We start from the raw sequence: 17,666 nt of genomic DNA, 5'->3' as shown, positions 1-17,666 counted from the left end.
GGGAGAAGCCAGAATACATAGGAGTTTTGCAAAAACAAACCAGGTAGTTGAATATCAAAAGATTTCTGCTAATTAAAGAACAAAACAAACTTCTCAAGCTAATGAGCTTAGCACTTTTCTATGCATGGGAAGATGCAAGAGTCTGGGCTCACTGAAATCGTTTCTCTGAAATGCACCTTAACTATCTAGGGCCCGTATCCTGCTTTTTTCCTCCATCCTGGATCCTCGCAGGTTACGTGGTCGGGGCGGGGGCAGTGGCTGAGGGCTTGATGGCCGCAACGTCCTTTGTTTACTGATATGGCAGGCGACACTTTTTGTCCACAAACCTCATGTCAGTTTTTGGATAATACTTCTGTTCTTTTTTAAAATTTTTTAAATCTATCTATCTATCTATCTATGGCTGCGCCCTGCAGCTTGCGGGATATTAGTTCTCCGAGCAGGGATGGAACCCACACCCTCCGCAGTGAAAGCTCAGAGTCCTAACCACTGGACCGCCAGGGAATTCCCCTGAGAACCACATTCTACTAGAGCACATTCTTAGTTTCCCTCTTAAAGAAAGGCTGTGGGAGAGATACATTTTCTGGATGCATTCATATACGAAATTTTCTCTTTTCTGCCATCTCACTTGGTTAATAATCTGGCTGGATACAGAACTCTAGGTTGAAAATCATTTCCCCTAGAACTTTAGAGGCTCCACATCACTTAGCCCTCATTTGTTGCTCCTGTTTTGAGACGCTTTCTGGCTGTTCTCTGATGCTTCTTCATCTGGATGAACTTAAGAATCATTTGGTCACGCCTCCTCCCATAATTCATTTGAAGTCATTCAGATTATATGAAACTTTAATTAAATTGGTAAAGTAAGTATAATTGAGAGACAAATGTTTCCCTATGTATTCACATTTTCTGTTGCTCAGCAGAATTTTATAATTTTATGCATTTAGATTTTCTACAGAATTTTATACATTTCCCCACTTCCCCTTTCCGTCCTTTCCGGCACATCTGGTGCCTGAAGATTAAGGGGTCCGCTGGATACTGAGGCAAACTCTCTGTACTCGGTACCAGGTCACGGGAAACACTAGAACACGGCAAAAAACTTTTCTTCTGGTCTGTGGTCGGGGCCTTGGAAAGCCGTTGACCTGTGGTCGTCTTGCCCAAGCCGCCGGCCCCCTTCCTCCATATTAAAGGTAATTAATGGGGATGGACTGAGCGGAAACTTTAACACTGCTCTCCGTCCTGCTGAGAGGGGAGCTGTCCAGTGGCTCCTGGCTTCCTTTACTTTAGCCCCAGCCAGCAGCAGGAAGCTCCTACTCTGGTGCTAATGAGGCCTTTGTCCTTATCTTAAAGTCCTTTGGGTTCATTCTGGGGGAGGAAAGGAGTCAGTAAGCCAATGGTTTTTAGGCTACCATTACTCCAGACATTAAGATACAAACATTTTTTTACGGTTTTTGGTATGCAATGCCAAACAGCTTTGTAAATGTTAACACAGTTTTCAGTTCCAGCAACAGTGTTTAAGGGCCCATTTTCTCCCACCTTTACTTGCACAGAATGTTACGATTTTCAAAAGTCTCTGCCAAATGTGACAGGCTAAAAATAATATTTTGTTTTAACTTGTATTCTTTGATTACCAGTAAGGTCTAAGGAAAAGGCATTTCTAAACCTCAGGTTTTATACAGAATTCCCCCCCCCGCCCCCCAAGACCCTTTATCCTGATTCTAATGAAACTGCTAGTGTTTTCTAAGCAGAAATTGAACAAAGAAGAAATAGTCGAAAAATTGTCGGAAAACACTCTGAAATTGCATATGGTATGACATGGACCATTATAGGGAGAGGTGGTTTCCGGTGCATGAAAATGACTTTTATTGGTTTTGGTGGCAGCAGGACATTAGTGATGAAGCATCTTGATCCCAATTCTCTCATTAGAACACCGTCACGGCCACTGTGGGGAGGCCAGAGGGGAGACAGAGGCAGAGAGTGTGCCCAGCCAGGACCTTCCAGCCCCTGGACAGTGGAAGCCCCCAGCCATGGGGACTCTGCTGACAGCTGGCCCTGCAGTGGGGATCTCGCCTGAAACTGACGGGACTGAGGAGCCCCAGCCCAGAATTTCCCCCTCACATCAGTACTTCATTTCAGACACCAACATAAAGACGGTCCATCCTATCACCTGAATCTGAGGACCTCAGTGGGAGTTTCAACAGGAGGACAGAGGAATACGCTTTTTCCTGAAAAAACACCAAACTTTCCACTGACTTTAACTCACATCCCGTGCTTGTAAATCTCTTTAACGTCTCAGGAGACATCCTTGTTAATGGTATCAGAAATTCCCTACGTAGTACCAATGTCACACTTCCACTGAGGAAGGAGGAACAGCTCACGACTTCTGAACGTTCTGGACTGTCGAGAGCTAGACCATACAATTTTTAGATTCTGATTTTAATGGGTTTTTACAGATATTACCGGCCTCTCTTGGTGCCCTTTTTGATGTATGCTGCTCAGCAAAAAACCCGAGAAGCACCCAGCACTGACAGCTCCCCAGATTCGGGCTCCAGGTGAGGGCTGGACTCCACGCGCCCTGATGAGGTCAAGGGCACACGTTTCATTCAAATTAGCTCGTCCCCTTTGAAGCCCAACTTCGAATAGGCCCCTTCCAGGAAGGCTTCCCTGCCTGAATCCCTCTCTCTCCACCAGCAAGATACTCCCAGGCTGAGTCTCACACACATGCTCAGTTTCAAACTGTAATGATCTGACTTGCCTGTGTTGACACACTGTTTCTGAGAACCGTCATCAGTAACTCTGATAGATACGAGTTTCTCTCCCCATCCTGAAGGCAAAGCTCCTCAAGGGCAGTGGCTAAACTGTCCCTCCACCCAGAGCGCCTCTACATGGGGGCATTTAGGAAGCAGGAGGCTGGCTGGTCCTTTGGGGAGGATGTGAAGCCATATGATCTTTTTTTTTTTTTTTGGCCACAGTGTGACACGTGGGATCTTAGTTCCCTGACCAGGGATTGAATCCACATCCACTGAAGTGGAAGTGAGTAATCTTAACTGCTGGACCGCCAGGGAAGTCCCACCACATGATCTTAAAATGAAAACTCTGGCCACCTGGAGCTGAGTCCTTCATCTCCTCACAGACCCGAAGCCTTCCACGGTCCGACGGCGTGCTCCCCAGTGACAGTGTTCTGGATTGGGGAGAAGAAAGGCAACCCCACGTGTAGGAACCACGGGCCCCTGGACCACAAGGACAAGAGAGTGACTGAGCCGTGATGCCTGGCTGTTCTGCAGGTTTCCAGATCCAGGCAGCCAGCCGCGCATCGCGGGAATCATCGGCGTCCAGGGAGACGCTGTGGTTTCCGTCATCGGGAAGCAATCACGATCCCAAGTGTGAAAACAAACACTTTTAGGCCCATTATTTTCCAACACGTCCGTACTGACTGGAGGGCAAAGCGCCCACGACTGCAAGCAAAAACGTCACACTCTGAGGATGTATCTGCATTTGGCATCGACCAGACCTCCCCATCGGCAGGAATGCCTGCTCAACCGCAAGGAGCACCATTCTCCCGGCACCAGCGAGACACTCCCTAGGAGACAACCTTCCTTCTTAGTCTTGCCAGGGGCCGTGATGACCCATGACCCACAGCAGACCTGGATCATGTTAACCATTTAATGCACAGCCCTCTGTCTCAAAATCCTATGTAACTGTGCTTTGACCTCTAAAGGGTGGAACAGTTCATGGAACTTTCTCAGAAGCTGTTCCCGGGTTAGAATCCTCAACTTGGCTCCAAGAAAATTTTCTATCTCTTTGTTAGATCAGCTGATTAATTTTTTTGTCAGCAGTGCCCGGGCTGCGTGGACCCCAGCACTCCACGTGCCCCCGCTGGTCTCCTCCGTGGCGGTACCTTCTGGTCCTTCCGCGGTGACACCCTCCTCTGTCCTGACAGGTGTGGAGTCCTCAAAGCTTGTTCCTTGGTCTTCTCCCTGTGCCTCTGTGAAGCTGTGATTTATAATAAGAAATGCACCTTTGCTCTGTCCTGGTTCCTGGCACAGAGCTCCTAAAACCTTTGTAATTTTCTATGTAGGAGCCACGGGGGCATATTTTGTTACAATATTTGGTTTCTGTCCTCGGTTCCAGAAACAGCTTCAGAGCAATAAAGGTGAAACAGGTGTCTTTTGTTTTTTGGCTGCATTGGGTCTTCGTTGCTGCACGCGGCCTTTCTCTAGTAGCGGCGCGCGGGGGCTACTCTTCGTTGCGGTGCGCGGGCTTCTCATTGCGGTGGCTTCTCTTGTTGCAAAGCACGGGCTCTAGGCACGCGGGCTTCAGTAGCGGTGGCTCGCGGGCTCAGCAGTTGTGGCTCCTGAGCTCTAGAGCGCAGGCTCAGTAGTTGTGGAGCACGGGCTTAGTTGCTCTGTGGCATGTGGGATCTTCCCGGACCAGGGCTCGAACCCATGTCCCCTGCATCGGCAGGTGGATTCTTAACGACTGCACCACGAGGGAAGCCCGAAACAGGTGTCTTTTGTTACTCATAACAAACCCCTTCCAACAACACCAGCGTTTATGTTAATGAGGCAATTTTTTTTAAACCCCTGGATGACTGAAGGATGGGGATGGTTGCCAGGGGAACCAACCACGGGATTAGAGGGTTGGAACTTTCTGTCCCACGCCCTGACCTGCAGGGGTGGGAGAGGGGCTGGAGGTTGAATCAATCACCAAAGGACAATGATTTAATCAATCATGCCTCTAATAATGAAGCCACCAGAAAAACCCAAAGGACGGGGTTCAGAAAGCTTCTGGGTGGGTGAACGCATCGATGTGTGGGAGGGTGGCACGCCCCAAACTCCAGGGGACAGAAGGTCCTGTGCTCGGGACCCTCCCGGACCTCGCTCTATGCATCTCCTCATCTGGCTGCTCATCCGTATCCTTTAATATCCTTTGTAACAAACCTGTAACCTCGTAAGTCAGCTGTTTTCCTGAGTTCTCTGAGCTGCTCTAGCAAATTAACTGAACCCGAGGAGGGGGTCCTGGGAACGTCTGATCTACAGCTCGTCGGTTGGAAACACAGGTGACAACCTGGACTTGTGACACGTGTCTGAAGGGGGTGGGCAGTTGTGGAGGACTGAGCCCGTAACCTGTGGGACCTGACGCCATCTGCAAGTGGACAGCGTCAGAACTGAGTTAAACTGCATGACACACAGCAGGTGGTACAGAATCACCTGGTGTGGGCCCCCCACAGCTGTTCACAGAGGTGTCAGAAGTGAGATGCTGAGAGCTGAGGAGCCACACGGGAGGGCCTTTCCTTAGTGCCTGGGGCCCAGGTGACCTCCACGCTCACGGCTTTAATACCACCTATACCTGCCTTGTTCAGGTTCATGTCACTCATGACATGTGGCTATTTAATTAAAAGTAATTAAAATTAAAAATTCAGTTTTCCAGTCACACGAGACACTTCCCATCAGCAGCCCATGTGGCGAGTGGCTACCGCACGGGACAGCATGGATGTATCACATTTCCATCATTTAAGCTCAATTAGACACAGCTGGTCCATTTCCTGGGGCCCCAAATCTCTATTTCCAGCTCTGACCTGCCCCCCCTGAACCCTGGGTTTGCTATCCAGTTGCCTCTGACATTGCTACCTGCATACTTCACAGACATCTCAGATGTAACATGATTCAAAATGGACCATTTCCCCCCAAAACTGTTTAATAATCCTGTCCAGCCTGCTTTACAGATTACAAAGCATAAGTTTTAATTTATGCCCTGAAACTTTAATACTTCTGTGATGGTTAATCTTATGTGTTGACTTTGCTAGGCCTTGGTACCTAGATATTTGACTAAAAATTATTCTAGGTATTTCTGTGACGGTATTTTTAAGACGAGATTAACATTTAAATTGGTGGACTTTGAGTAAAGCAAATGACCCGCCATAACGTGGGTGGGCCTCACCCAATCAGTTGAAGGCCTGAATGGAAAAAAGACTGATCTCCCACCAAGAAGAGGGAATTCTGCTGGCAGACGGCGTTTAGACTCCACCTATAACACCAACACTTTGTGTCTCCAGATTGCCAGCCCGCCCTGCAAACTGGCTTTGTCAGCCTCCACAACTGCATGGGCCAACTGCTTAAAATAAACATCTCGGGCTTCCCTGGTGGTGCAGTGGTTGAGAGTCCGCCTGCCGGTGCAGGGGACACGGGTTCGTGCCCCAGTCCGGGAAGATCCCACATGCCGCGGAGCGGCTGGGCCCGTGAGCCATGGCCGCTGAGCCTGCGCGTCTGGAGCCTGTGCTCCGCAACGGGAGAGGCCACAGCAGTGAGAGCCCTGCGTACCACAAAAAAATAAATAAATAAATAAATAAATAAATAAATAAATAAACATCTCTCTCCCTCTCTCTCTCTATGTGTGTATATATATCTGTGTGTTTACACACATACACATACACACCCAAATCCTAGTAGTTCTGTTTCTCTGGAGAACCCTGACCGATACACACTCTAAACAATTAAATCACTTTGTTCAGTTATCATCGCCATCAGTGCCAGGACCATTTGGACTTTATTTACATGCTAGTGTGAGAAAGTCAAAACCAGAGCTTTCAAACATTTCTGTTCCTTCCCCCTCAGCAAACTGTCCTGCCAGCCAGACACCTGGGTCGCCTCCGGCTTTCTCTTCTCCCCACAGCCACTTGGTCACCGCGTCCAGCTGGTTCTGCGTCTCAGATGTATCTCGAATCTTCCTCCGCTTTCCCACCCACGATGCGGCCACTGGCCTCCACTAACGGGTGAACAGGGAAGTGAGCTCTCACCACAATGCCTACAACCTCCCAACTGCAGCCTCTCTTTCATTCTTGTCCCCGTGACAGTTCACTTTTTCACAGAGAGATATTTTCAGAACAGGGATCGTCATCTGTCACTGTCCAGTGCCGTCTGCCAGCCGTTGTGGAAGCCAGGCGGCATGGCAGGCCGCCTTCCCTGTCCCCTGCAACCCTGGCTGCAAGCACCGGGCGTCCCCTCGGCTGTGCTCCCTGGCTCTGGAAAGCTCCCCCGCTTTGTGTCACTGGTTCCTTCACGTCAGCTTTTCAGCTGGAATTCCGCCTCCTCGGAGACCTTCCCAGCCTTCCTGGTGGAAGGAAGTTAGGTCCTCTTGTTCACCCTACAGCCCCGTGTTTCTCTCAAGTTCTTCCACATTTTGTTTATTTACAGGGTTGCTTGTTACAGGTTTACTCACTCGTTTACTGAACGTCCACCTCCTGAAGACAAAGAACCTGTCTATGTGCTCACCGCTGCCCTTATTACTGTGACTGACGCCTGGCAAGAAATGCTTGTTGAGTGAATGAGCACAGGGCCCGGGACAGCATTTCCCAAAGTACACTCTGTGGAATGTGATTTTTAGGATGTTCTAGGTCAGGATTTGGCAAACCACAGCCTGCAGGCCAATCCTGGCCCTCAGCTCGTTTTTGTAAATAAAGTTTTATTGGAACACAGCATGCCCATTTGTTTACAAACATCTGTGGCCGCTTGGGAGCCACAGTGGTAGAGCTGAGTAGCTGTGACAGAGAACACAGATCCACAAAGCCTACCACTGGCCCCCAAGAGGAGAAGTCCGCTGATTCCTGTTACGGGTGATTATATTAAAAGTTAAAAAGGTTCTGTGGCTCTCATATAGGTTGGGCTAAACAGAGTCACACAGGTTTCTTTAACAAAGGACTTCTTGAAGTCTTTACGAGTGCTGTGAATCTCCAAAAGTGTGATCAAATATACAGCTTCCCAAGCTTATTTGAGCAAGAAACTCTTTTCAGTGGTGCTTTCTGGTTCTTTGGATTTTGAAAGATTTTGAAAATGCTGGCCAATGTCTTGAAACCATGAAGGTGAGAGTCCATCAGGGTTTTCTTTGAAAACCGGGTGACAGGAACTTCTCAGCAGCCACAGTCAACTGGGCTCCACTGTGTTTTTCTAGGTAACAAGGAAACTGAGAACATTTACCAGGGGTGGGGTTCTGCAGTGTAGACCTGTCCTCCGTAGTTATCTGTGCTGGAATCAGTACCCCAATTACCACCTCAAGTCCACAAACCTCACCCTGGTTGGGATGTATTGAAAGTATGAGGAGTTCCCCTTGCGTGTTCTGGAGGGTAACAGGGGTGACCAGGGAGGGGTGGGGGTGGGGGACTTACCTTCTCCTGACTGGTCAGCTCCTGGTACGGGATGTGAGCAGGCAGGTAGGTGTGCAGGAGAGCACACAAGGCCAAGCCATCACTCCAGCTGCTGCTGAAATTGGTGATATCGATGTTCTGTAGGGGAAAAGCAGCATTTATCACCAAACCGTGCCAAGTCACAGACTATGAATGGGACCGTGCTAGGATCCATGTGCGTATCCACCTCTGGGCTTGCAGTAAGACAAGATCAGACACTACCCAATCTGCTGGCAGTACCTTTAATTTTGGTGCCAGGAATGGTGGCCTGGCGTTGCCCAAATCCATTCACAGAAAAGCACAAGGGACTTCTCTGACGGTCCAGTGGTTAAGATTCCATGCTTCCACCACAGGGGTAACGGGGAGCTAAGATCCTGCAAGCTATGCAGCATGGCCAAAAAAAAAAAAAAAAAAGGCACGAGAAAAGCCTTTGGAGCTCAAAACAGTAGGGAACTTCTTTTTTTTATTATTAATTTTTATTGGAGTATAGTTGATTTACAATATTGTATCAGTTTCTGATGTGCAGCAAAGTGAATCAGTTATATATATACATATATCCATTTTTTTTTTAAAGATTTCCTTCCCATTTAGGTCACCAGAGAGCACTGAGTAGAGTTTCCTGTGCTATACAGTAGGTTCTCATTAGTTATCTCTTTTATACATAGTAGTGTATATATGTCAATCTCAATCTCCCAATTCACCCCATCCCAACTTCCCCTCTTGGTAACCATAAGTTTCTTCTCTACATCTCAAAACAGTAGGGAACTTCTGCCCACCCTCTGGTATGTCAAAGGCTCTGACATCTTACTCTCAAATTAACCTACCTAGTCAGCTTTGCACATCCCAGCACCTCCCAGCCTTATGTGGCCAAAGAAGAATCATCACCATCACCACCACCATCACCATCACCACCACCAACATCATCACCACCACCACCACCATCACCATCATCACCATCACCACCATCACCATCATCACCATCACCATCATCACCATCACCATCACCATCACCACCATCACCATCATCACCATCACCATCATCACCACCACCATCATCATCACTATCACCACCATCACCACCATCATCATCACCACCATCACCATCACCATCAACACCACCACCATCATCATCACCACCATCACCATCACCACCATCACCATCACCACCATCATCATCACCACCACCACCATCATCATCACCACCATCACCATCATCACCATCACCACCACCATCACCATCACCATCACCACCATCATCACCATCACCATCATCACCATCACCATCATCACCATCACCATCATCACCATCACCACCATCATCACCATCATCACCATCACCATCACCACCACCACCATCATCACCATCACCATCACCACCATCACCATCATCACCATCACCATCATTACCTATGACCCCAATTAACAACAGGGAGACCAAGACTAAACAAGAAGACCTTAAAAACCCACATGGCTTATTCCTGCCACTACCCTCTTCTCCCTACAACTTGGGGGCATCTCAGGGGGGGAGAAAGGAGCTCCTCCTTCAGGACAGGCGGGGGCCCCAGGAGCTGCCTGGCAAACAGTGATAAGGAAGCCAACATCCAACTTGACAGGCAGCCCACGGAGATGACGCTTCCCAGGCAGGACCCCTGGTAGCTCCAGGCTACCTCCACCTCTTAGACCCTCACAACCATCTGCCTCTTTCTCCCTGACCGAGCTCATCCTAACAGGGCGGGCTTTCTTCCCAAGTTCACAGGTTCATCCTGAATGAAATGCCAGGTTCCCAAGCCCACCGACCCCTCACCGCTCAGGCTGATCTACACAGCGGCTGCCTGAATGTGTTGAAACAGCCTGGGAGAGGCCGTGGAAGCACCTGCAGGAGGGCACACCCCAGGGGGCCCCGAGCGCAGGCCTGTCCTGGGTGCTTTCGGTGGAGGAGGTAGTGTTGCCGCCACGCATGCAGCTTTACCTGAACCAGGACACGCCAGGGACCCAGGGCCCACATCTGGCCTCTCTAACAAGTCTTTTCCCGCCTCCAACTGCAGTCCAGGGTGGTCCCGGGACCCCAGGACACCCCTCGGGAGCACCGCCTTCAGCTGTGTGTCCTGCTCCGGGTCTGGTCTGCAAGCACACTCCCACTCCGCGCGAAGGGACGTGGCCCAGAGCACAACCAAACACACAAGCTGCCAGGTACCAGTGTGACATAAACGTCTGAGAATCCCCTGCTGGGAGGGGCCAGTCTGTTCTCAGGCTGGTCGCCAAAGCCGGGACCCCTGACAAGTGGCTCATCTGCATCTTTGGCTTCAAAAGCCTCTCTGGGGACTTTGGAGCTACCTGATGAGGGGGCTGGGGGCTGCTCTAGACATGGGAAGCACTTTGATTTTATACCTTCTGAAGAGGGAAGAGCTGGGCGGGGCCACGGTCCATCCAGTTCACTCCCAGCTTTCAAAGCAGACACTGGGCCGTCAGACCCTGGGAAGGGGAAGCCAGGCTGGGCCGGGCCAGCTGCAGGGAAACCGGGCACCACCGTGAGGGGCGGTGTTTCCAAATGCTCCGCGGTCCAGACTTAAGGGGACGGTAGGGCAGAAACGTTTGCTGAGTGTCTACAAGGTGCCTGTCGCTGTGTATTTTCTCATTTAACTCCCAGAACAACCATGCACGGTAAGCGGTGTGGTGCTCATTTGACAGGTGAGGGAGCTGAAGCGAAAAGAAATGCTGCCGGTGTACCAGAGTCACGGGCCGGCTCCCGCCCGCCCGGCTGCAGGGCACGTGTCCTCTTGCTGTGTCTCCTTCCTCCTTTTCCCTTTCTTTTCTCTCTCCCTCCCTCCCTCCCTGACTTCCTTCCTGTGTAAATTCACTTTACATTGAAAGCGTTTGACACTTGGCAGATCTTTCTTCTCCTAAAGCGTGAAAACATTTTCTACACTTCTCTCTCGTGCTATCTATGACACAAAGCGTCACTTTTCTCCACCTGCACAATCTCCACTGGCGTTTGGAAAGGCCAAGGGGACCCAGAGGGATGACAATGCCATCCACCTCACAAAACCAGGACGGCACCCTCTGTTTTAGTTCACTGAACACCACTCAGGAACAGCTTTTGATCTGAAGTGTAAATGTCCTCGTTTATTGAGCAGGTTGAGACGAAAATCTGGTGCGACCAAAGCCAGGGTTGAAAAGTCAATCAGAACGACTCATGCCCTCAGGACAGCGCAGATGGCCGGGTCACTTCCGGGTAGACAGCCGCTCGCAGGCCATCGGGGATCGTTGAGACACACGCGGACCCTCACGCTTCAGCAGCGGGACCACCCAACACTGTCCCAGACAAAGGGGGCAGTGTCCTAGCTTTTAAAAAAAGGAATAATGGAAATTCCAAATCCGGTCAGCTCAGCAAATCCAACATCTGGGTCAGGAAGGGCTTCTCTTTCACGTCAACTGTTTCCCAGGTTTTGGACTTTGAACAGTTCTGACTCTGGCAGAGATAGACGGCATGAGGCTATGATTCGTCACATTACGTTCATTCCAAGAACATGATGTTATCAAAAAAACCTTACCCGTTTTATCTCTGGGTGGAACAACCCAGCTCTAGTTCCCTGAAGGTCATCTGAAACTGTCCATGGTTCTACGTGGACAACAAGAGTAACAACAATTCCCACCTCAGCACAGCTGGCGGGACAGCTAAACACGCGTGCACCTATGGGCCCTCTGGTCAGAAGGTGAGGGCCAGCGTGCTAAGGCATCAGGCCTCAGCGGTCGCCCTGTTGCTACACCACCACCCCACGTGCTTCCTTACTGCCCCCCAAGGTATATTTGGGTGAGTGAGGGGTTAGCTGTGGGGTGACACAGTTTGATAACGGCCGTGTTTTTCACGAGAATCACAGGTAAGGGGTGAGCTGATGTGTGCCCTACCGGGTCTCTCTCACTTGAATCCCCGTTCAGCTGTGCACCCGTCTTCAGATCACTGACCTGAGTGCTCTGAGGGTCTCTGGTCAGCAGACCGAGGGGGCGCAGGGGATGCTGAGGGCGCAGGGGGATGGCCTCGCCGAGCACGGAGCCAGGGCTTCCTAGGGACGGCACGGCCTTCCCGGGGGCCCTGCAGACTGGACCGTGTGGACAGCTTGGGGGTGCCGGTGGCAGCACGGGGACCACCTATCTCTGGGTGGCCAGTTTCCCTGGACAAGAAAGGCATCCAGGGTAGCTGGGCAGGGACTGTGAGCCCAGCCCCACTGCCGTGACCAGAGAGGTCAAGGAAACACAGCAGGAGGTACTCGTGGATGGGACCGGGGCGCCGGGTAAGGGCAGAGAGGACAGTTTCCTGGGCCAAGGAACAAGGTGACTACTGACTCCAGGCCCCACCCCTGGACAGGATGAAAAGCCTTCTTTTCAGTTGGGGATGATCAAGGTCGGCTCAGCCTTGGTGAGGGGGGAGGCCTGCCGAGCTTGCGGGCAACAGTCCTCAACGCTCATAGATGCACTGACCAAGGACAAGAACACAAACACCCCGTGAGTGCTAATACGGTGTCTTCCTCTTCCTAATGCCCATTCAGCTGAATCTTAGGGCTTCATCAAAAGAATAACTTAGAGAAACAAGGAAAACGGCCAACAAGGCATTCTACAAGATAGATCCTCAATTCTTTGCCTTGTTACTTATTCCTGAGTAACATTGACTGCGATAACTGCTATCCTTGACTGGAAGTCGGTAACTGGAAGGGAGCACGAAGGGGATTCTGGGCGGGGGCAATGCTGTGTGTTGTGAGCTGGACGCTCGTGACGTGGGCTACATGCACTTTGTGAAAATTCACTGAGCTGTACGTGTGTATGTACAATAAAACCTACATCAATAAAACAGATAGGAAGGGAGGGGGGAGGGGGAGGGGGGAGGGGGATGGATTAGGAAGGAAAAAGGAAAGAAACTGGGACCCTGATCTTCTTAAGGGGCTGAACTGTGGCTATTAAAAAGAATGCCAACATTTTGCAATTTAGGTACTATAAGATTTACTGGCGGGAAACAGCAGAGCGACAACCAAAAGAAACTTGCTGATTATTTTCCCAAGGGTGATTACTCACTGCAAATTATCTTTAACTTTCTCTGGGATATAAACACCTCAGAGATATTTCTGAGTGAGAGAAAATTCTGGGGAAAGGAAGGCTCAGATATAAAAAAGGTAACATTCTGAGCATCTCCAAAATAGGTTAAGTTTCTAGGAGCACTTAGAAGAAAATTTCGTAAGATAAGAGAATTCTGTCCTCAGGGCAGCAAAAGTCATTTGAGAAATATGGAAACACTGAAGGGCACAGGGGAAGCTAAACTAACGTTAGTGAACATCCAAGAAAATAATCAGAGTGGCTGAGATTGTAGACAAGCTCCGGAAGGGCGAGTGGAGAGGCAGCAGACCGACAGAGCAGAGCAAAACCCAACACGCCACAGCTTTTGCTTCTGGAAGGTCCATCTCATTTGCTTCTGTTGCCTGGAAACACCAACATCTGGTAAAAACAGGAACCACTCCGCCAGCCTACACGGGTGGGTCCCCTCAACCCCACCGAGGATATGGCTGTGCTCCCACCCCGTCTTCATCTTCTCTCAGGGTCTCTCTAGGCTCTTCCGCTAGATTTCTATGAGCGGGTCGACTCTGTGTGCACTAAATGCACGAGTTTTTAAAAAGTTAAAAAGAAAAAAAAAAATGAAGGTTCTGGGAAGAAGACAGGAGACTGATTAGAAAATGCCGTCTGTCCCCTGCTGTAGGGACCAGCTGTCCTGGGCACAGGGAGGCCTTAGCATCCCCTCTCTGGGACCTCCTGGACCTTTTTTGGTGATGTCTTATTGTCACAGCTGTAGAATCAGACTGGGTTTTTTTTGGGCGGGGGGGAAATGTAACAATTTATAGCTCATGGGGGATAAAAGCAGCTCATTCCTCATCAAGGTTCAGCTCGTCTAGGAAGGAGTCCTGGGGAGACCCAACCTTCCTTTGAAGATTTGGTAAGAAACAGTACAGAGCACGTGCACACATGGGGGGCAGGGGGCGGGGGGCGGGTGAAATCACCACAAGGGCGGCCTGCACGCCCTCCCCTGCACGTGATCCGGCCTCACTCCCTGTCTGCATACGTGTCTGCATCCATCCCATTCCAGGAGCCGGTCCAGCCTCGGGCTACCCGGTGAACCCCGAGTGGCCTGGACCCACACGTGGTCAGCACAGTCCTCAGCCCTGGAGTCATGGAGACCCGCCTGTGGACCACAGGGGCCCCTCTCTGCAGATTCTTCCTTTCTGAGGCCCCATACCGCTGAATGTCACTGTTTTGGGTGCCCACTCTGATCACTGCCTCCCACCCCCCGAACATGCCAGCTCTGCACCATGATGGAAACTGTTCCCCAGCAGAGAGCTGTGACCATGGGGTCACCTCGCGAGTTTCCCTTCTCTTGGAGATTAGCTGCCTGGAGATAAGTATGTCTTATCAGATAGCTAAATTTATAAGCCAACATCAAACATTATTAGAAGATAGATGAACGGATTTATCATCTTGGGGAAAGAAAGCCATCCAAGGCCCAAGATGCAACGAGCATAAAAGAACTGAGAGAACCTACTACATAAAATTAAGTTTCTGTATGACAAACATTAAAAATAAGATAGATGCATACATACAGCAAATGACTAATATCTAGAATCTATTCCTTTAAACCATGAGAAAGAGAGAAACAGCTCAAGCAAACACTGGCAGAGGAATGAACTGGTGAGGTGCCAAAGAGGAAAAACAAACAGTCAGAAACATAAGAAGAGGTGTTCAGTCTCACCAGAAAATAAAAATAGCGAAATGTTTCACTCAACCAATTGGCAAAAATGAAATAGATGGTAAATTCACAGAGGTAATGAAGATACGGGGAAATAGGTATTCTTATGTTGGCTGATAGGAACACAAATTGGTACAGGCTTTTAGGAAGGCAACCGGAAGCATTTTTTTTTTTCATGAAAATATGATTTGATCAAGCAATTTCACTTCTAGGCAACTTTTCTAGAAGAAAGAGTCATGCATCTATCTGCCCAAAGACATACCTACAAGAATGTTTACTGCAGCATTATTGCTCAGAATGGGGAACTGGCAATACCCTAGGCTGTCTACCAATTAAGCTAATAAACTTTTCTTTTGAAAAACTTCATAAAAAATCTGTAACTCAGTTTTCTAATCTGTATACGTTCCTATGAAGCTTGTGGGAAAACTCAAATGTTCTGGTTTTTGAAATGTTTGCCATATGCGGTAACTTCTAGATACTTGGTATTTTTCATGAATTATTGGATAAACGTTAGTCTAGAGGGTTGGTCCTGTATTCTTCTACATCATCATTGACTTAGTTGAGGAAGTCTGGGAGAGACAGAGAATAACAAATGCATAGATTCAGACACCAAAATGATTTCAATAAATCAGAAACAGGAACCAAATTGAGCTGATGTTCAACCTAATTCTTCATCTTTCTTTTGTATGTGTTGCCTGTTTTTTTTCTACAATGACTATGTGCTACTTTTACAATTAGGAAAAACAATACACATTATTAAAAATATTAATGGCATCAAATACAGACAGAATAAGCCAATGTAGATTCCAAGGTAATGAATGAATCTGAGTCCTAATAACTGTATGTTTCTGTATTGAATAGTTCCTTGGGTTATGCCCTCTTTTTTCTTTTCCCCCCAAAAACTTTGAGGAAGAAGAATACAGACTTGGCTGTAGATGAGCGAAGGAAAATGGAATTAAGAACTTGCTAGAGGGCTTCCCTGGTGGCGCAGTGGTTGAGAGTCCGCCTGCCGATGCAGGCGACACGGGTTCGTGCCCTGGTCCGGGAGGATCCCACATGCCGCGGAGCGGATAGGCCCGTGAGCCATGGCCGCTGAGCCTGCGCGTCCGGAGCCTGTGCTCCGCAACGGGAGAGGCCACAACAGTGAGAGGCCTGCGTACCGCAAAAAACAAAAGAACTTGCTAGAAAGACAGTCTAGTGACCATAATTTTTTCCCCTTGTGATAGATTAAAGGAGGCTACAGAGTCTCCGAAATCTTCCACTGGAGGGGCTGAGTGTACCCCCTCCTCCTCCTGAAATCTGGTTTGGCCTTAATAGTTTACGTGAGTGTGGAGGAGTGACCCATGGGACCCGCAAGGCTGGGGCACAAGGAGCCTTAAGCTTCTACCCAGGACTCGGAACACCGTCTCTGGGAGCCCCGAGGCCCCCGGTGTGCAGAAGCCCACCCCAGCCAAGGGCAGAGGCTGTCTGCAGAGAGGCTGGCCAGCCCCCAACTGTTCCAGGCCCCAGACATGGTGCAGCAAAGCAGGTCAGGCCTAAACTGAAGACTTGGGAACAAAACACTATTGTTATTCTAACCCACTAGATTTGGGGGTGGTTTGTTGTACAGGTATAGGTAACTCAGAACTTGCTTTATGTACCTCTTTTATGTCTGCTGCACAGTGGAGAATGGAAACCAACCTTTTGTACCCCAAGCAAATAACTTTGGGGCTTCCTTGGAATTCCTTTCCTCTCCTGACCCTATTCATATCATTGTTTTAATCATTTGTTTCTCTACTTAAGATTTTATGTGGCTGATTATCTCTCAGGTCAAGTCTGAAAAGTTTTGCTTATCCTTTTTCTCCTCAGTTGTACTAGTCACATTTTTTTAAATTATTTTTTATCTATTTATTTTTTATTTAAATTTTTTTGGAAAATTGAGGTACAGTCAATGTACAATATTATGTGAGTTTCAGGTGTACAACATAGTGATTCATAGTTTTTAAAGGTTATACTCCATTTATGGTTATTACAAAATATTGGCTATATTCCTTGTGCTGTACAATATATCTTTGTAGCTTATTTATTTTATGTGTATGGTTTGCATCTCTTGATCCTCTCTCCCTATCTTGCCCCTCCTCCCTTCCCTTTTCTCCCCACCAGTTTGTTCTCCGCATCTGTGAGTCTGTTTCTTTTTTTGCTATATTCACGAGTTTGTTTATTTTTTAGTTTCCACATATAAGTGATGTCATACAGTATTTGTCTTCTCTGTCTGACGTATTTCACTGAGCATAAGATTTAAGATTTTATGGTCATCTCTCTGGAATCTATGAGGTGGGTTAACAGGGGGTAGGATGAAGGGGCCTGACCTACTCCAGCTTCAGTATGTTCCCAATCAGGTATGGCAAATGCACCTTCATTATTATACTATATACTCCTTCAAAACTTTCTTGGCTGTTCTTGTTTGTTCTACCAGGTGAATTTTTAACTATTTTAAGTTCATGAATAAAGAAATCCAATTGGGATTTTTAAAAATTTTTATTTATTTAATTTATTTATTTTTGGCTGTGTTCAGTCTTCATTGCTACGTGCGGGCTTTCTCTAGTTGCGGCGAGTTGAGGCTACTCTTCATTTTGGTGTGCCAGCTTCTCATTGCGGTGGCTTCTCTTGCTGTGGAGCATGGGCTCTAGGCACGCGGGCTTCAGTAGTTGTGGCACGTGGGCTCAGCAGTTG

At 48.6% G+C, this 17,666-nt stretch overlaps 1 protein-coding gene across 1 annotated transcript in view; it reads right to left on the bottom strand.

The window, feature by feature from the left end:
- The window catches only part of SPECC1 (sperm antigen with calponin homology and coiled-coil domains 1), a 254,519-nt gene that overhangs the window by 11,805 nt on the left and 225,048 nt on the right, over positions 1–17,666 (bottom strand). Inside the window, 1 exon segment of the mRNA XM_032616185.1 lies at positions 8,156–8,272. Within this exon segment, the coding sequence (XP_032472076.1) occupies positions 8,156–8,272 (117 nt within the window).

Source organism: Phocoena sinus, chromosome 20, assembly GCF_008692025.1.
Source record: "Phocoena sinus isolate mPhoSin1 chromosome 20, mPhoSin1.pri, whole genome shotgun sequence".
NCBI classification, from domain to species: domain Eukaryota; kingdom Metazoa; phylum Chordata; class Mammalia; order Artiodactyla; family Phocoenidae; genus Phocoena; species Phocoena sinus.
This window is presented reverse-complemented; position numbering and strand designations above follow the sequence as displayed.